This window comes from Triticum urartu, chromosome 2A (genome assembly GCF_056163025.1).
Source record: "Triticum urartu cultivar PI428250 chromosome 2A, HENAU_Tu73, whole genome shotgun sequence".
NCBI lineage: Eukaryota > Viridiplantae > Streptophyta > Magnoliopsida > Poales > Poaceae > Triticum > Triticum urartu.
In genome coordinates this window covers 496,395,461-496,416,480 of record NC_141874.1, presented here as the reverse complement: position 1 = coordinate 496,416,480, position 21,020 = coordinate 496,395,461, and the positions used below count along the sequence as shown (strand labels likewise).

General features: G+C 44.2%; 1 protein-coding gene and 1 pseudogene across 1 annotated transcript; both read right to left on the bottom strand.

Annotated features, from left to right (window-relative positions):
- Positions 1–2,372: 2,372 nt before the first annotated feature.
- Positions 2,373–5,013, bottom strand: LOC125538161 (large ribosomal subunit protein uL18z). The gene is made up of 9 exons (XM_048701454.2): positions 4,860–5,013; positions 4,679–4,748; positions 4,496–4,587; positions 4,239–4,365; positions 4,071–4,150; positions 3,865–3,981; positions 3,193–3,327; positions 2,818–2,987; positions 2,373–2,730 (listed from the first exon to the last, which is right to left on the bottom strand). Exons 1-9 carry the CDS (start codon positions 4,860–4,862, stop codon positions 2,619–2,621), a joined length of 906 nt encoding a protein of 301 aa, XP_048557411.1. The 5' UTR covers positions 4,863–5,013; the 3' UTR covers positions 2,373–2,618.
- A 13,190-nt stretch (positions 5,014–18,203) lies between these two features.
- Positions 18,204–19,479, bottom strand: LOC147985606 (uncharacterized; annotated as a pseudogene).
- Between the last annotated feature and the right edge of the window lie 1,541 nt (positions 19,480–21,020).

Below are 21,020 nucleotides of genomic sequence, written 5' to 3'. Positions count from 1 at the left end.
TCAGATTCGTCACGCACAATCGATCATTTGAAATTTCCTTTGACCAGCAGTCTAATCACGCAGTTCCTCGCAACATTCGTGTTGTAAGTTTTTGGTTTCGACGATCGTAGCTTCATCTCTCTTTGAACAGCAGTCTACTGCACTGACGCCGTCATGTCAAGCTCCTCTATCCTCTCCTCAGAGCCCTCCTATTTGTCCCTCTCGACGCCGAAGACCTTCCCCTTGATCTCCTTGCCCGTGTGCTACTATACTAGAGTCGTTTCTGGCGTCGCTCATCTCGGCCTACTCTCTGTCGTCCTCCTACTATACTGACGCTGCAATGACGCGCACACTACTTTCTTGTGTCCTCTGCCTCCGTGCACACTGCAGTTCGCCGCGCCGCTGACGGGGTCGATCATCTTCGCCTCCTCTCTCTTGCCCTACTACACTGGAGTCGTTTCTGGCGTCGATCATCTCGGCCTCCTCTCTCGTCCACTGCATTGACGATAGCATGGCGCGAGCACTGCATTCTCCTTCTCTGTCCAGCGAGCACCGCAACTAGTTCGCTGACGGTGTCGCGCGCCGTGCCGACGGTGTCGCGCGCCGTGCCGCCGACGGGGTTGCTCGTTCACGACTCCATGCTTGTCATGCCGGACACGGCGCCACGGCCACTATCCACCGTAGTCGCCATTGTCCGACGCACACTGCACTTCTTCCCTTCCCTCTGCTAGCTCTTAACCCTGTCTGCTAAGTGAAGTGCTAGCTCTTAATCATACCTCATGCGTGCAACCAAACACCGAGTTCATGTGCCCCTTGAGGCAATGTAGGCAACCAAACAAAGTACACTTGCGTATTACCTAATGCAGAGACCCTAAATGCAAGCAACCAAACAACTCGCAGATGTCGCATATGAGGCTGTTTTTTCAAAACCAGGCTAGGTTGAGATGTGTATGCAACGCAACTACTATTCACTACGACAACCAAACACGCCCTAGGTCTCGAGAACTAGGAGACCGGGAGCTGTCGCGGGGCAGAAATCGTACTACCTCCAGTTTAAAACATCTCTCATCGAAATCGGAATCGAATACTCCAATTCGCGCCCTTTTTAAAAATTTAGGACCCATTATTTTGCAAGAGTAATCTCATGGCGTGTATTTGGATTAGGGCATGTACAATGGTTGATAAGATAGTTTTATTTTAAGTCATACATGTAATTTAGAGATGACAAAAAAGACGTCTACAATGGATCATATCTTAGTTTTATCTTCAATAACTATCTATTCCTAAAAATGTGGTGAGACATATTATGCTAAGAGATCATCTCTTGTCTTCTCTTAAATAAGAAAAGACAAGCATTTTTCTACGAGCTCTCTCTCTCTCTTCCACCTCATTATTTATCCTACGTGGCACTCCTAAGATAGCACCATTGTAGTGCCCTTACCTGTAGGGGCATACACAATGATTGATAAGACTTAAGTCTTACATGTAATTTAGAGATGACAAGAAAAGATGTCTACAATGGGTCATTTGTTAGCCTTAGGGCATGTACAATGGTTCTATCTTAAAAGTGTCACGTAGGATAAATGATGGGGTGAAGGAGAGGGAACTCATAAGAAAAGACTTGTCTACTCTTATTTAAGAGAAGACGAGAGATGATCTCTTAGCACAATATGTCTCACCACGTTTTTAGGAATTGCTAGTTATTGAAGATAAGGCTAACAAATGACCCATTGTAGACATCTTTTTTTGTTATCTCTAAATTATATGCAAGACTTAAGATAAGACTATTTTATCAACCATTGTACGTGCCGTAACACTCTTTTCTTTCTTATTTAATGGATGAGGCAAAACTTTTGCCTCCGTTTCTAAAAAAAGAATTGGTTGCATCTCATAAATTAGATTGTTAAGTCATTTTGAAGTACTTTTTGTAGAATACTCTCCATTGACTTGACTTCCTAAAAATATTACTTAAAATATTATCAATGCAAAGTTTTGTTCAAACTAAGTTACTTTAATATAATCAATCATGCTAGGCATAATTTTCATATTGCGGACGTGAGTCGACTCCGTGTCCGCATGCATGCCTTTTGCTCCTTGGTCTTTAGCCCTAAATCAGCCCTCTGGACTAATGCCGTTTCAAGGCAGCTAGACTAGATTGGGGGGGGGGGGGGGGGGGGGGGGGTCAGCAAGTATGCCTGCAACTGCGATCGAAACAGGACCCACCCTGTTCAAAATATGATTACACCCAATGATCCCAACCGCAGCTGAAACTGGGCAATAGTCAACAACTAGTGACGGACATCTACACGGTTTAATCGAGAGGCATGTTTCAACATTAATACGCCAACAACCGCATATAAATGAAAAGAGAAAACATTTAGCAGAACATCACATCCACGGCAACCAGACCTTGATAAACAGAAACCAACAGAGATCCAGATCAACAAACTCTGAAGCAACGTCAAAATGCCAGCACCTTGTACAATGTAAGATAATCCAAAACTCCAGCATGGTACTCAAAACCAAGGGGCAGGTACAATATGCATATATGTCTCTCGCGATACTGCTCCTTAATGCATGGAGCAAGTTCATTTGGAAGCATGAAGACAGCACTATAGGGGGACTAGGGTCGATTACACTCATTCGTCGTCGTCCTCATCGACATCAGCACCAGCAGATGAGTTGAGGGCGTTGAGCCGCTCCACGAGATTGGCCTTCCTCTGCTCGTAGGTCAGCTTCTTGGGATTGTACCTGCAGCGAACAGTCACGTTAACTTGCAATCCAATCAAAGTGCTGAAATCAGTTGTCTGACATAAACAAACAGCAAGATATATCTACCTCTTGTGCGTCTTTGGAGGTTCCTTGGTTGATTTTGCCACGGTAGGATCAGCACGAATAGCAGCATGAACCTTCTTGTACAGTGCTTCCATGTCATCAATCTCAATCCCCTTCTTGATGTACTCACTGAAGTGAGATTGGTACTTCTCAGGCTCCTCATCAGCCAGTGACTGAAATAAGGGTAGGGCAGAAGTTAAAACGAGATTCAGTAAGCTGCTTCAGAAATAAGAATAAAGTACACTGCTTTAGGATACTTTATATGGGTGAATCAGGCCCCAGATATCATTCAGAAAGAATCCATGTATACAACAACGATAACACTACGGAATGAAGAAATGGCATTATAATACCACGAGGGCAATGGATGCAACTCACCTTCATGTAGTCAGCAACATGCCCTCCATAGATGTATTTGCGGTGAATCTCAGCGTCCAGCTGCTTCTCATCCTTCTTGAAGCCAGCAAATCTCTTGTCACTGTGCGGAATATCAAGACCACCATCCAAAGCTCCCTGCATCAGCAAACAGAATCTCACAACCATCATGCAGCAATCCGAGTTGCACCAAGTATTGAAGTGTTCAACAAGGTTTTTTTCATTAACAAGTGGCCATTAAAAAAAGGTGTTAATATCCTGAGGACAAAACAGTACACCCTCTAACTTAATATAAGACGTTTTTTGACAATATCATGGACTCTAAAAACGTCTTATAAAAAGTTAAGGGAGTAATAGTTTAGTATGGACATATAACGGGTCACCCTATAGCGGGGCATAGATTAATCCTAGGCTGTAAGATTGATCGTTTCACAAAGTTAAATAGCATATAGTTCTGTTGTAGATCAGGTAGGAACATCACCAAATAAAATGAACTACATAAACTCTGAGAGCGTAAAAGTGACAAAAGTCTTGAATCTAAATAACCCGACACAAATTGTATGCCTGAGACATTCAAGTCATAAATATGTGTGCTGGCAAAACTAAGTGCAAGTGTGCAACCAATCATTCATAATTTCTTGCAGTTATACAATCACATCATAAAAGATCACATACCTTGAGGGCACCAAACACACGGTTTCCAGTAGTGGTCCTAATAAGGCCGACATCCAAGAGCGCGCGGAAAGGCCTCCTCTCATCAGCTGGCTCAACAGAGAAGTCCTCCCCGGTGGCCTGGAGTCATAAGCAGAATTACAAGTATTTAATAAACGCAGCATCAGAGAAAGTTCGTATGAAAATGAACATTTCAAAGCAAATTATACCTCAACATTGCCCTCATATTCCTGATCCAAATCACGGCACTTGAGCACACGGCGGGCCAAAAGCAGACCAGTGCAGTACGCTACATGACGAATTAAATCAGTTGAACTGAATAAATAGGGCTGCATGCATCAAGATAAAAATTATGCATTTTTAAGTTGAAAATCTACCTGCAGCATAATTGGTGAGGCCAACTTCAAGACCATACCGAGGAAGCTCATGGGAATAGGCAGCAGCCATCACAATATCACCAGCAATGGTAGCGTACACAATTTGCGCAGTGACATCTTTGTTGGTCTAAGGTACTATTGTTAAGAGATACAATATCCATCTACTAGTACTAAAAACTATGGCCATAGATAATCACAATGGAGATGAATAGACGATTAACCAGCGCAACGTGTGACAATGGACAACTTAAGGATACAAATCGTACAACAAACCGGTACTTGGGCGTGTTGTACTTGTTCTTATCTTGGTTAGTGAGCCTGAGCCTGGCCCTGTAATCGGTCTTCCCCTCTGCAAAACAAGCGCAAACGAAAGGCAGCCCATCAGTGACACTATCGACTAAGCCAAGTACAGAATCGTCGAGGGACGGGGCTCAACGTACGTCTCCTTCTCTTGAACTTCACTTGGAACCGCTTGGAGTAGGCCCTGGTCTTCTGGTTCTTCACAAACACCTGAAAATCCATCCAAAAATGCACATGAATACACTATGGACTCGAATCAATCAGAAAAGAAGCTACTGGTGAGGAACGGCATTTAGATCCAAAGAGGCTTCAGGATCTTACCATCTCGCTCGCCTGCTGCGGATGCGACGGCGGCGGCTTTTCTTGCCGAGGGAGAGGGGTGGAGAAGTGGGAGAAGGGAGGGTTTAGAACGGCGTCGTTGCGGAGGGACTTGGGTTGCAGCTAGGGTTTGCTGCGGGACTTCGATGAAGGACTGGGCCTTGGGCCTTGGGCCTTCGTATTTTTGCTGAGGGAGGGAATTGCTGGACTGAACAGACCGTGGAAAAATATAGAAAGAATTCCTTATTCTTTTTCAAAAAGAGGCGTTTTATTACTTAAAAAATTAAGCATTACATCCGACCTTTGCATAACTAAGATGCACACAGCCAAATAAAGTTTTCTCACACAAACAGAAAAAAAATAGACAAAATACAAAGAAACTTCTGTGAAACGTCTAAAGCGGAGGGGGCCCAATCCTAAGATCATGTTGCCACCCATGTTGGGTAAAAGTATGAAACAATTTCTTATTTAACACTATCTTAAATTTTGTTTCCTTATTTAACACTAAAAAACTTTTTCTCCCTATCTAACAACGAGTTTAAATTTTATGTCTTTTATGACACTTTCGTTCATTTTAAGCCTAAACGACACCTGAAAAGACCTTTTTACCCCTCATGTGGTATTTGTGTGTACGGGGCGGTAGCACACATGCGCAGCATCAGTGTCAGAGCAGTAGCGCACAAGTAGCGGCACATACACACGCACACGCACACACAGCAGTAGACACTCGCAGCAACACATGCACACGCACACGCGCGCGCACACACACAGCAGCATCAACACACACACGCCGCAGCAGTAGCACACACACGTACACAAGCAGCAGCAAACACACACTCAGCAGCACGCACGCGCGCTCGCGCACGCGCGCGCACACACACACACACTCAGCAACACGAACGCGCGCGCACACACACACTCAGCAACACGCATGCACACACACTCAGCAGTGCGCGCACACACACACGCAGTAGGAACACACATGTACGCGCACACACACATGCAGCAGCAATACACACGTGCACATAAATGTACCATATGAGGGCAAAATGGTCTTTTCAGATGTCATTTAGATTCAAAATGGACAAAAGTGTTATAAAAGGCATAAAATTTAGACTCATTGTTAGACAAGGAAGAAATTATATGTCGATGTCAAATGGGGCATAAAATTTAAACACGGTGTAAAATAAGGAATTCTCTCTAAAAGTATCCCTTGCTGTATCCTCCAATCGTGTACACACCTCCGTAAAAAAAGTCTCGCTTCTCCACGCGTTGTAGAGAGGACCATAAACGAAGAGTCCCGGTACATTTATAGATAACCTACAGCAGAGACATACTTTTATCGTTAAAAACATTATCATTTCTACATAGCCAAAGCGACCAAATAATGGCAAGTCCTCCCACCCTGAGAAGAGTTCTAAACTTATGATCAATCCCATGCAACCAGTTGCAAAATACATTAGCAACACTACAGGGAGGATACAAGCCAAGAGCTATTTGGATGACTGACCATATAGAACGAGCTAATTTGCATTGGAAGAATAAATGTTTTATTGTCTCCTCATGGTGACAAAAAAACACATTGCGGACTTCCATGCCAATTCCTCTTAATAAGGTTATCTTTAGTAAGAATGACTCCGCGACGAAGATACCATGCAAAGATTTTATTCTTAAGTGGTATCTTCATCTTTCAGATCTTCTTATTATTATCAACTGGCACATCAGACTGGATTAACGCTCTATACATAGACTCCGCTCAGAATTGCCCATTCCCATGGAGGTTCCATCGGAATACATCAGACCCATGTGACAATTGCATCGTGGATAACCGCTGAAGCAGAATGTTCCACCATTGTAGTCTGGGTCCAATTAAATCTCTTGTGAACGTCACATTCGGCGGAAATGATTCCATCACCATGGCGATAGTATCACCCTTGTGGCGCACAATGTTGTATAGAGCCGGATATTGTTCCCGGAGTGTGGAATTTCCTAGCCACCTGTCCTCCCAGAATCTAATTTCTGAGCCGTCCTTAATCAAGAAGGATCCATAGCAGAAGAAATATTTTTTTTCGTAGCCATTAGACCCGCCCAAAAGTGAGAATCCCCAGGCTTTCAATATATTTGGGATACCGCCTTGGAACCCACATATTTCCTTCTTAGAAGGATTTGCCATACACCATCTTCCGTTAGTAATTTAAACAACCATTTGCCGAGGAGGGCCCTATTCTTAACCTCAAGGTCATGAATGCCCAACCCGCCTTGGTCTTTGGGATGGCAAACCACACTTCATTTAGCCAGCCGATATTTTTTTCTCGCTATCTCCTTGTCGAAAGAATCTTGATCGGAAGTAATCCAATCTATGTAAAACTCCTTTCGGCTACTGAAAGAGGGAAATCATATATAGTACCATATTACTTAGTAGTACAGAATTTATGAGGACCAATCTTCCACCCAGAGACAACAGTTTACCTTTCCAACTGCTAAGTCTTTTTGCAGTCTCTCCTCAACGTGTTTCCATTCAGCATTTGTGAGTCTTCGATAATGTATTGGTATCCCCAAATATGTGATAGTAAATTGACCCAACCCGCATCCGAATAGTTCAGCGTACAGGTGGGCCTTGTCTTGAGCCTCGCCAAAGTAAAACAATTCACTTCTATGAAAATTGATCTTAAGACCCGAGAGTTGCTCGAATGCTGGTAAAATCAGTTTCAGATTTCTTGCTTTCTCGGGGTCATGATCCATGAAGAGAATCGTATCATCGGCATATTGAAGTATAGAGAGACCGCCATCAACTAGATGATTTACTACCCCATCAATTTGGCCATCAACCTTGGCATGCTCAATCATGACCGCTAGCATATCCGCCACTATATTAAATAGCATGGGCGATACCGAGTCACCTTGTCACAATCCCTTCTTCGTTTGGAAATAGTGTCCAACATCATCATTGACCTTAATGGCAACACTACCTCCAGAAACGAAGTTATGTATCATAGCACGCCACTCTGCGGAAAATCCTTTCATTCTGAGAGACTGATGAAGAAAGGGCCACTTGACTTTGTCATAAGCCTTTTCAAAGTCTATTTTGAGTACCACCCCATTCAACTTTTTCCGGTGTAATTCATGGACTGCTTCATGAAGGATAACAACTCCATCTAGGATGTGTCTGCCTTGCATAAAAGCTGTCTGTGAAGGCCGGACCACATGTTCGGCAACCGAATTTAGCCTAATAGTCGCAACCTTCGTGAATATTTTAAAACTAACATTAAGGAGGCAAATAGGTCTATATTGTTGTATCCTTTCAGCCTCATTAACCTTAGGTAATAAAATAATCTCACTGAAGTTTAAGCGAAACAATTCTAGTTGGCCAGCATGTAGGTCGCTAAACAAAAGTAGGAGATCATGTTTGATGACTTCCCAGAAGTTCTGATATAACTCAGCGGGAAAACCGTCCGAACTCGGGGCTTTGTTAAGCTCCATTAGGAAAACCGCCTTTCTAACTTCCTCCTCGGAGTATGGGGCTGTTAGAAGGTTGTTTTCCTCATCGGAGACCTGGGAGATGTCATCTGTTCGGGGCTCATCCATCATGAAGTTTCCTTCCTCTGGCGCTCCGAACAAACTTTTGTAATAACTAGTGATATGTGATTTAAGTTGCTCATGCCCCTCAATCGTGCCCTCATCCTGTTGTAGGGAATGAATAATTTTCTTCTGTTGTCTGCCATTGGCGACTCCATGGAAATATCTAGTATTTGAATCACCTTTTAGGATAAATTGAGAGTTAGAATGTTTGTACCATTTAGTTCCTCTTCACGCAACATGTTAGCTATCTGTGCATTCGAATGATTCTTGATCTCGATTTCATGCTCAGATAAAGGTCTAACCTCTGTCAAAGCTTCTAATTCATCAATGATAGATGAAAGACGAAGCCTTTCCTTTTTGAGGATACCCATCGTATGCCTAGCCCAGCCACCAAGGAATTTATGTAATGAAGGAAATATGCCCTAGAGGCAATAATAAAGTTATTATTTATTTCCTTATAATCATGATAAATATTTATTATTCATGCTAGAATTGTATTAACCGGAAACATAATACATGTGTGAATACATAGACAAACAAAGTGTCACTAGTATGCCTCTACTTGACTAGCTCGTTAATCAAAGATGGTTATGTTTCCTAACCATGAACAATGAGTTGTTATTTGATTAACAAGGTCACATCATTAGTTGAATGATCTGATTGACATGACCCATTCCATTAGCTTAGCACCTGATCGTTTAGTATGTTGCTACTGCTTTCTTCATGACTTATACATGTTCCTATAACTATGAGATTATGCAACTCCCGTTTGCCGGAGGAACACTTTGGGTGCTACCAAACGTCACAACGTAACTGGGTTATTATAAAGGAGCATTACAGGTGTCTCCAAAGGTAGATGTTGGGTTGGCGTATTTCGAGATTAGGTTTTGTCACTCCGATTGTCGGAGAGGTATCTCTGGGCCCTCTCGGTAATGCACATCACTTAAGCCTTGCAAGCATTGCAACTAAATGAGTTAGTTGCGGGATGATGTATTACAGAACGAGTAAAGAGACTTGCCGGTAACGAGATTGAACTAGGTACTGGAATACCGACGATCGAATCTCGGGCAAGTAACATACCGATGACAAAGGGAACAACGTATGTTGTTATGCGGTCTGACCGATAAAGATCTTCGTAGAATATGTGGGAGCCAATATGGGCATCCAGGTCCCGCTATTGGTTATTGACCGGAGACGTGTCTCGGTCATGTCTACATTGTTCTCGAACCCGTAGGGTCCGCACACTTAAGGTTACGATGATAGTTATATTATGAGTTTATGCATTTTGATGTACTGAAGGTTGTTCGGAGTCCCGGATGTGATCACGGACATGACGAGGAGTCTCGAAATGGTCGAGACATAAAGATTGATATATTGGAAGCCTATGTTTGGATATCGGAAGTGTTCCGGGTGAAATCGGGATTTTACCGGAGTACCGGGAAGGTTACCGGAACCCCCCGGGAGCTAAATGGGCCATGATGGGCCTTAGTGGAAAAGAGAAGAGGCAGCCCTACATGGGCTGTGCGCCACCCCCTTCCCCTAGTCCTATTAGGACTAGGAGAGGTGGCCGGCCCCCTCTCTCTCTTTTCCCCCTCCGCGAATCCTATTCCAACTAGGATTGAGGGGGGGGGGGGGAATCCTACTCCCAGAGGGAGTAGGACTCTCCTGGCGCGCCTCCTATGGCCGGCCAGCCTCCCCCCCTCTAGTCCTTTATATACTGAGGCAGAGGCACCCTAGAACACACAAGTTGATCCACGTGATCTATTCCTTAGCCGTGTGCGGTGCCCCCTGCCACCATATTCCTCGATAATACTGTAGCGGAGTTTAGGCGAAGCCCTGCTGCTGTAGTGCATCAAGATCGTCACCACGCCATCGTGCTGACGGAACTCTTCCCCGACACTTTGCTGGATCGGAGTCCGGGGATCATCATCGAGCTGAACGTGTGCTCGAACTCGGAGGTGCCGTAGTTTCGGTGCTTGATCGGTTGGATCGTGAAGACGTACGACTACTTCCTCTACGTTGTGTCATCGCTTCCGCAGTCGGTCTGCGTTGGGTACGTAGAAAACACTCTCCCCTCTTGTTGCTATGCATCACATGATCTTGCGTGTGCGTAGGAATTTTTTTGAAATTACTACGAAACCCAACAGTGGCATCCGAGCCTAGGTTATTTATGTTGATGTTATTTGCACGAGTAGAACACAAGTGAGTTGTGGGCGATATAAGTCATACTGCCTACCAGCATGTCATACTTTGGTTCGGCGGCATTGTTGGACGAGACGACCCGGACCAACCTTACGCGTACGCTTACGCGAGACCGGTTCCCCCGACGTGCTTTGCACATAGGTGGCTTGCGGGCGACTGTCTCTCCAACTTTAGTTGAACCAAGTATGGCTACGCCCGGTCCTTGCGAAGGTTAAAACGGAGTCTATTTGACAAACTATCATTGTGGTTTTGATGCGTAGGTGAGATTGGTTCTTGCTTAAGCCCGTAGCAGCCATGTAAAACTTGCAACAACAAAGTAGAGGACGTCTAACTTGTTTTTGTAGGGCATGTTGTGATGTGATATGGTCAAGACATGATGCTGAATTTTATTGTATGAGATGATCATGTTTTGTAACCGAGTTATCGGCAACTGGCAGGAGCCTTATGGTTGTCGTTTTATTGTATGCAATGAAATCGTGATGTAATGCTTTACTTTATTACTAAGCGGTAGTGATAGTCGTGGAAGCATAAGCTTGGCGAGACGACAACGATGCTACGATGGAGATCAAGGTGTCACGCCGGTGACGATGGTGATCACGACGGTGCTTCGGAGATGGAGATCACAAGCACAAGATAATGATGGCCATATCATATCACTTATATTGATTGCATGTGATGTTTATCCTTTTATGCATCTTATCTTGTTTTGATTGACGGTAGCATTATAAGATGATCTCTCACTAAATTATCAAGAAGTGTTCTCCCTGAGTATGCACCATTGCAAAAGTTCTTCGTGCCGAGACACCACGTGATGATCGGGTGTGATAGGTTCTACTTTCAAATACAGCGGGTGCAAAACAGTTACACACGCGGAATACTCAGGTTATACTTGACGAGCCAAGCATATACAGATATGGCCTCGGAACACGGAGACCGAAAGGTCGAGCGTGAATCATATAGTAGATATGATCAACATAACGATGTTTACCATTGAAAACTACTCCATCTCATGTGATGATCGGTTATGGTTTAGTTGATTTGGATCACGTAATCACTTAGAGGATTAGAGGGATGTCTATATAAGTGGGAGTTCTTTAAACTTGATTAATGAACTTAAATTTATCATGAAACTTAGTACCTGATTAGTATCTTGCTTGTTTATGTTTGATTGTAGATAGATGGCTCGTGCTGTTGTTCCGTTGAATTTTAATGCGTTCCTTGAGAAAGCAAAGTTGAAAGATGATGGTAGCAATTACACGGACTGGGTCCGTAACTTGAGGATTATCCTCATTGCTGCACAGAAGAATTACGTCCTGGAAGCACCGCTGGGTGCCAGGCCTGCTGCAGGAGCAACGCCAGATGTTATGAACGTCTGGCAGAGCAAAGCTGATGACTACTCGATAGTTCAGTGTGCCATGCTTTACGGCTTAGAATCGGGACTTCAACGACGTTTTGAACGTCATGGAGCATATGAGATGTTTCAGGAGTTGAAGTTAATATTTCAAGCAAATGCCCGAATTGAGAGATATGAAGTCTCCAATAAGTTCTATAGCTGCAAGATGGAGGAGAACAGTTCTGTCAGTGAGCATATACTCAAAATGTATGGGTATAATAATCACTTGATTCAATTGGGAGTTAATCTTCCAGATGACAGCGTCATTGACAGAATTCTTCAATCACTGCCACCAAGCTACAAGAGCTTCGTGATGAACTATAATATGCAAGGGATGAACAAGACTATTCCCGAGCTCTTCGCGATGCTGAAAGCTGCGGAGGTAGAAATCAAGAAGGAGCATCAAGTGTTGATGGTCAATAAGATCACTAGTTTCAAGAAAAAGGGCAAAGGGAAGAAGAAGGGGAACTTCAAAAAGAGCGGCAAGCAAGTTGCTACTCAAGAGAAGAAACCCAAACCTGGACCTAAGCCTGAAACTGAGTGCTTCTATTGCAAGCAGACTGGTCACTGGAAGCGGAACTGCCCCAAGTATTTGGCGGATAAGAAGGATGGCAAGGTGAACAAAGGTATATGTGATATACATGTTATTGATGTGTACCTTACTAATGCTCGCAGTAGCACCTGGGTATTTGATACTGGTTCTGTTGCTAATATTTGCAACTTGAAACAGGGACTACGGATCAAGCGAAGATTGGTTAAGGACGAGGTGACGATGCGTGTGGGAAACGGTTCCAAAGTCGATGTGATCGCAGTCGGCACGCTACCTCTACATCTACCTTCGGGATTAGTATTAGACCTAAATAATTGTTATTTGGTGCCAGCGTTAAGCATGAACATTATATCTGGATCTTGTTTGATGCGAGACGGTTATTCATTTAAATCAGAGAATAATGGTTGTTCTATTTATATGAGTAATATCTTTTATGGTCATGCACCCTTGAAGAGTGGTCTATTCTTGTTGGATCTCGATAGTAGTAACACACATATTCATAATGTTGAAGCCAAAAGATGCAGAGTTGATAATGATAGTGCGACTTATTTGTGGCACTGCCGTTTAGGTCATATCGGTGTAAAGTGCATGAAGAAACTCCATTCTGATGGACTTTTGGAACCACTTGATTATGAATCACTTGGTACTTGCGAACCGTGCGTTATAGGCAAGATGACAAAAACACCGTTCTCCGGTACTATGGAGAGAGCAACAGATTTGCTGGAAATCATACATACAGATGTATGTGGTCCGATGAATATTGAGGCTCGTGGCGGATATCGTTATTTTCTCACCTTCACAGATGATTTAAGCAGATATGGGTATATCTACTTAATGAAACATAAGTCTGAAACATTTGAAAAGTTCAAAGAATTTCAGAGTGAAGTTGAAAATCATCGTAACAAGAAAATAAAGTTTCTACGATCTGATCGTGGAGGAGAATATTTGAGTTACGAGTTTGGTGTACATTTGAAAAATTGTGGAATAGTTTCGCAACTCACGCCACCCGAAACACCTCAGCATAATGGTGTGTCCGAACGTCGTAATCGTACTTTACTGGATATGGTGCGATCTATGATGTCTCTTACTGATTTACCGCTATCGTTTTGGGGATACGCTCTAGAGACGGCCACATTCACATTAAATAGGGCACCATCAAAATCCGTTGAGACGACGCCTTATGAACTGTGGTTTGGCAAGAAACCAAAGTTGTCGTTTCTAAAAGTTTGGGGCTGCGATGCTTATGTGAAAAAGCTTCAACCTGATAAGTTCGAACCCAAATCGGAGAAATGTGTCTTCATAGGATATCCAAAGGAAACTATTGGATACACCTTCTATCACAGATCCGAAGGCAAGACTTTTGTTGCTAAATTCGGAAACTTTCTGGAGAAGGAGTTTCTCTCGAAAGAAGTGAGTGGGAGGAAAGTAGAACTTGACGAGGTAACTGTACCTGCTCCCTTATTGGAAAGTAGTACATCACAGAAAACTGTTTCTGCGACACCTACACCAGTCAGTGAGGAAGCTAATGATGATGATCATGAAACTTCAGAACAAGATACTACTGAACCTCGTAGATCAACAGGAGTAAGATCCGCACCAGAGTGGTACGGTAATCCTGTTCTAGAAGTCATGTTATTAGATCATGATGAACCTACGAACTATGAAGAAGCGATGGTGAGCCCAGATTCCGCAAAGTGGCTTGAAGCCATGAAATCTGAGATGGGATCCATGTATGAGAACAAAGTATGGACTTTGGTTGACTTATCCGATGATCGGCAAGCAATTGAGAATAAATGGATCTTCAAGAAGAAGACTGACGCTGACGGTAATGTTACTGTCTACAAAGCTCGACTTGTCGCAAAAGGTTTTCGGCAAGTTCAAGGGATTAACTACGATGAGACCTTCTCACCCGTAGCGATGCTTAAGTCTGTCCGAATCGTGTTAGCAATTGCCGCATTTTATGATTATGAAATTTGGCAGATGGATGTCAAAACTGCATTCCTGAATGGATTTCTGGAAGAAGAGTTGTATATGATGCAACCAGAAGGTTTTGTCGATCCAAAGGGAGCTAACAAAGTGTGCAAGCTCCAGCGATCCATTTATGGACTGGTGCAAGCCTCTCGGAGTTGGAATAAACATTTTGATAGTGTGATCAAAGCATTTGGTTTTATACAGACTTTTGGAGAAGCCTGTATTTACAAGAAAGTGAGTGGGAGCTCTGTAGCATTTCTGATATTATATGTGGATGACATATTGTTAATTGGAAATAATATAGAATTTCTGGATAGCATAAAGGGATACTTGAATAAGAGTTTTTCAATGAAAGACCTCGGTGAAGCTGCTTACATATTAGGCATTAAGATCTATAGAGATAGATCAAGACGCTTAATTGGACTTTCACAAACAACATACCTTGACAAAATTTTGAAGAAGTTCAAAATGGATCAAGCAAAGAAAGGATTCTTGCCTGTGTTACAAGGTGTGAAATTGAGTAAGACTCAATGCCCGACCACTGCAGAAGATAGAGAGAATATGAAAGATGTTCCCTATGCATCAGCAATAGGATCTATCATGTATGCAATGCTGTGTACCAGACCTGATGTGTGCCTTGCTATAAGTCTAGCAGGGAGGTACCAAAGTAATCCAGGAGTGGATCACTGGACAGCGGTCAAGAACATCCTGAAATACCTGAAAAGGACTAAGGATATGCTTCTCGTATATGGAGGTGACAAAGAGCTCGTCGTAAAAGGTTACGTTGATGCAAGCTTTGACACTGATCCGGACGATTCTAAATCGCAAACCGGATACGTGTTTACATTAAACGGTGGAGCTGTCAGTTGGTGCAGTTCTAAACAAAGCGTCGTAGCGGGATCTACATGTGAAGCGGAGTACATAGCTGCTTCGGAAGCAGCAAATGAAGGAGTCTGGATGAAGGAGTTCATATCCGATCTAGGTGTCATACCTAGTGCATCGGGTCCAATGAAAATCTTTTGTGACAATACTGGTGCAATTGCCTTGGCAAAGGAATCCAGATTTCACAAGAGAACCAAGCACATCAGGAGACGCTTCAATTCCATCCAGGATCTAGTCCAGGTGGGAGACATAGAGATTTGCAAGATACATACGGATCTGAATGTTGCAGACCCATTGACTAAGCCCCTTCCACGAGCAAAACATGATCAGCACCAAGGCTCCATGGGTGTTAGAATCATTACAGTGTAATCTAGATTATTGACTCTAGTGCAAGTGGGAGACTGAAGGAAATATGCCCTAGAGGCAATAATAAAGTTATTATTTATTTCCTTATAATCATGATAAATGTTTATTATTCATGCTAGAATTGTATTAACCGGAAACATAATACATGTGTGAATACATAGACAAACAAAGTGTCACTAGTATGCCTCTACTTGACTAGCTCGTTAATCAAAGATGGTTATGTTTCCTAACCATGAACAATGAGTTGTTATTTGATTAACGAGGTCACATCATTAGTTGAATGATCTGATTGACATGACCCATTCCATTAGCTTAGCACCCGATCGTTTAGTATGTTGCTACTGCTTTCTTCATGACTTATACATGTTCCTATAACTATGAGATTATGCAACTCCCGTTTGCCGGAGGAACACTTTGGGTGCTACCAAACGTCACAACGTAACTGGGTTATTATAAAGGAGCATTACAGGTGTCTCCAAAGGTAGATGTTGGGTTGGCGTATTTCGAGATTAGGTTTTGTCACTCCGATTGTCGGAGAGGTATCTCTGGGCCCTCTCGGTAATGCACATCACTTAAGCCTTGCAAGCATTGCAACTAAATGAGTTAGTTGCGGGATGATGTATTACAGAACGAGTAAAGAGACTTGCCGGTAACGAGATTGAACTAGGTACTGGAATACCGACGATCGAATCTCGGGCAAGTAACATACCGATGACAAAGGGAACAACGTATGTTGTTATGCGGTCTGACCGATAAAGATCTTCGTAGAATATGTGGGAGCCAATATGGGCATCCAGGTCCCGCTATTGGTTATTGACCGGAGACGTGTCTCGGTCATGTCTACATTGTTCTCGAACCCGTAGGGTCCGCACACTTAAGGTTACGATGACAGTTATATTATGAGTTTATGCATTTTGATGTACTGAAGGTTGTTCGGAGTCCCGGATGTGATCACGGACATGACGAGGAGTCTCGAAATGGTCGAGACATAAAGATTGATATATTGGAAGCCTATGTTTGGATATCGGAAGTGTTCCGGGTGAAATCGGGATTTTACCGGAGTACCGGGAAGGTTACCGGAACCCCCCGGGAGCTAAATGGGCCATGATGGGCCTTAGTGGAAAAGAGAAGAGGCATCCCTACATGGGCTGTGCGCCACCCCCTTCCCCTAGTCCTATTAGGACTAGGAGAGGTGGCCGGCCCCCTCTCTCTCTTTTCCCCCTCCGCGAATCCTATTCCAACTAGGATTGGGGGGGGGGGGAATCCTACTCCCAGAGGGAGTAGGACTCTCCTGGCGCGCCTCCTATGGCCGGCCAGCCTCCCCCCTCTAGTCCTTTATATACTGAGGCAGAGGCACCCTAGAACACACAAGTTGATCCACGTGATCTATTCCTTAGCCGTGTGCGGTGCCCCCTGCCACCATATTCCTCGATAATACTGTAGCGGAGTTTAGGCGAAGCCCTGCTGCTGTAGTGCATCAAGATCGTCACCACGCCGTCGTGCTGACGGAACTCTTCCCCGACACTTTGCTGGATCGGAGTCCAGGGATCGTCATCGAGCTGAACGTGTGCTCGAACTCGGAGGTGCCGTAGTTTCGGTGCTTGATCGGTTGGATCATGAAGACGTACGACTACTTCCTCTACGTTGTGTCATCGCTTCCGCAGTCGGTCTGCGTTGGGTACGTAGACAACACTCTCCCCTCTCGTTGCTATGCATCGCATGATCTTGCGTGTGCGTAGGAATTTTTTTGAAATTACTACGAAACCCAACATGTAATGCATGCATTTTGTTATTCCATGTGTGTATTGGGGTATGCCCGGCTACTGGTTTCTCCCACACCTCTTAACCATGCCATGGAAGCCATCCCGAAGCAACCACCCAAGTTCAAACTTGAACTTGCGTCTATGTTGTGGTCGTGGCAACCCAGTAGTTAGGAGAATGGGTGTGTGGTCTGTTATAGGCTCGATACGAGGTAGAGCACGAACAGAGACGATAGGAAATTTAGATTCCCAGTCGGTATCCATTAAAACGCGATCTAGTTTCTCATATGTCGGCTCGGGAAGACTGTTCGCCCAAGTGAATTGTCTTCCAATCATCGAAACCTCTCGCATATCTAGACTGTCGATGACAGCATTGAAAAGGAAAGGCCAATGATTATCAAACCTACCGCGGCTTTTCTCATTTGGAAATCGAACCAAATTGAAATCCCCACCTATAAGAATGGGATAGGGATTATCTTTCGCCAGATTAACCAATTCACGGAGAAAATCGGCCTTGAACTCATCCTGGGCTGCCCCATACACGGCGACGAGGGTCCATGTGAAGTTGTCGGCCTTGTTGCGAATATGGGGTTTAACATGAAACTCACCATCCGAACTAGCCAACACATCCATAGTCCCTATATTTACGCCAAGTAAAATGCCCTCAGAACGACCTCTAGGCGGTCGTGAAACCCAAGTAAAGTATATCCTGCCAGAAAGACGGTTAAGCAGACTTACTGAGAAATCACGTCTCCCCGTTTCAGAGATAGCCAAGAAAAATCTAAATTGTATTCTCTATTACATTCCACAATGAATAAATGTTTAGTGAAGTCACGAAGATCTCTGCTATTAAAAAACATTCCATTCATGAGGAAACAATAGGAGATTTAGAACACTTCGCCCTCTTATGGGACTTACTATCTTTTTTCAAATGTGCGGTCTTTGATTTACGTCCGGATGCTGTAAGCTCAATCAATGAACTGAGCCCGGGTTCATCTAGACCCTCCGAAACCGCTCCTACTAAATGAGAGAGTAGCTGACCATCTGATGTGGCATGCAGCTCCTCCTCATCAGTATGGGAGGCATAAGACTTGCTAGAAACACGTGGAGTAACTTTTAATCGGTCATATTCCAAATGTTTCAAAGCGTTAGTCGAAAAAGAAATATTCTTATCATTCTTGGCTAAAAATGATTTCGATGACGACGTAATACCTTGGTTGTCGAGGTTGTGCCTTGCTTTACGCCGCATAGCCTTGGCCAAGGAGTCCTCATCAGTGTCCGCAGAACCGTCGTCGGCAACCGTATGCCGACAACTTCGACGTGTAGGAGTCACTCCCAGCTGTGGTCGCGACGTCGGCTCTGTCGCTGGAGGACGGGAAGATGGTGAAGTAGCAACCCCCTCCCCGACAGTCTCAACCGCCGGCTCTAGCGACGAGGCCACCATCAGAAGCGTGTCACGGACCGACATTGCCTCGAACGATGGTTGTTGCATGTGCGTGGTTGCCGATGGAGGGGGTGGCGGTGGTGTAGAAATCCCTCTCCAATAGTAACCGTCGAAGACGTTAATGTCGGTGTCATAACAATCATTGTAGAAAGGGTCGTCGTCGAAGAAGAGGCTCTGCCTGGCTCCAGCAGTTCCTGATCAGGAACGATCATGTCGGAGACGCAGCTTACCAGGTCGGGCCCCTCCAAACCACCTGCCGTGTTTGCCACCTGAACATTTTTCGATTGGGCGGGGGCAACCTGCGTGCTGACCAGGTGCTCGGTGGGCTGTAGCGGCCCCAAACCCATTGCATGCATGTGGGACGGTTGAGAGCTGGCCAGCTTCTCGATCGGCCGGAATGGCACCGGACCTGGTGCATGCATGTGATTCGGGTGGACGTGCACGTCCTTTCTTGTGCCCATCAACTTGTACTGCATGGTTGGCTTCCATCCAGTTGCATGCATGTTTGTCCGATCCTCCGATTCCTGAAGAGAATGCACAGGTGGCCTATCATTTTCCAGCACCAGCGAATGGACGACTTCCGCCGGAGTCTTGTGATGCTGCACCTCTGACGATCGTTCAAGACACCCACACTATGGTGAGTTAGCTCTCATATTCTCCACTAGCTGAATTCGTCGAGGAGTCTGCGGATTTGGGTTAAAAGGAGTCACGGCCATCATTACATAGCCAGTACTCGACGTCTTGGAGGAGACCACGCCACCAAGGACATGTCCTTGAACATGTGACACATGAACATCATTAGTAGGTGTAGAACCGGATGGCGCCTGTTTTGAGGAAAGACCGGCTTGCTCTGAGGCATCCACCTCGTCGTCCTTCTCCTTCCCAATGTTATCATCGTCAGTATCATCTTCCTTACGTAAATGGAGTAAAATCCGGATCCGGAACATAGCCCAGTGGTTCTCTCCTGAATGTGAATGCATAGCCCTTGAGTTTACCACCACATCCTTGGAAATAAAATACCCAACATCATCTTTCTCCTTCGACAAAACCTGAGTATTTATCATGGCTACCAGAATGCGAATCACCCCACATCCTCTCAAACTGAAGAGATTAACGTCAATGGTTTTGCCCATTAAGGAGCCTACTGCCCACAAGCCCCCAAAATGACGAAGAGTGTGTGGGACACTGCTACCTCTTGAGCACTGCGTTGGTTTTCCCTTGAAGAGGAAAGGGTGATGCAACAAAGTAGCGTAAGTATTTCCCTCAGTTTTTGAGAACCAAGGTATCAATCCAGTAGGAGGCCACACACAAGTCCCTCGTACCTACACAAACAAATAAGAACCTCGCAACCAATGCGATAAAGGGGTTGTCAATCCCTTCACGGTCACTTACGAGAGTGAGATCTGATAGAGATGATAAAATAATTTTTTTGGTATTTTTATGATAAAGATTAAAAGTAAAGATTGCAAAATAAAAGGTAATAGAAATAGCTTGTTGACGAAAGATTAATATGATGGTGAATAGACCCGAGGGCCATAGGTTTCACTAGTGGCTTCTCTCAAGATAGCATAAGTATTATGGTGGGTGAGCAAATTACTGTCGAGCAATTGATAGAAAAGCGAATAATTATGAGAATATCTAGGCATGATCATGTATATAGGCATCACGTCTGTGACAAGTAGACCGACTCCTGCTTGCATCTACTACTATTACTCCACACATCGACCGCTATCCAGCATGCATCTAGAGTATTAAGTTCATAAGAATAGAGCGACGCATTAGGTAAGATGACATCATGTAGAGGGATAAACTCAAGCAATATGATATAAACCCCATCTTTTTTATCCTTGATGGCAACAATACAATATGTGTCGTTTCCCTTTCTGTCACTGGGATCGAGCACCGCAAGATTGAACCCAAAGCTACGCACTTCTCCCATTGCAAGAAAGATCAATCTAGTAGGCCAAACCAACCTGATAATTCGAAGAGACTTGCAAAGATAACCAATCATACATAA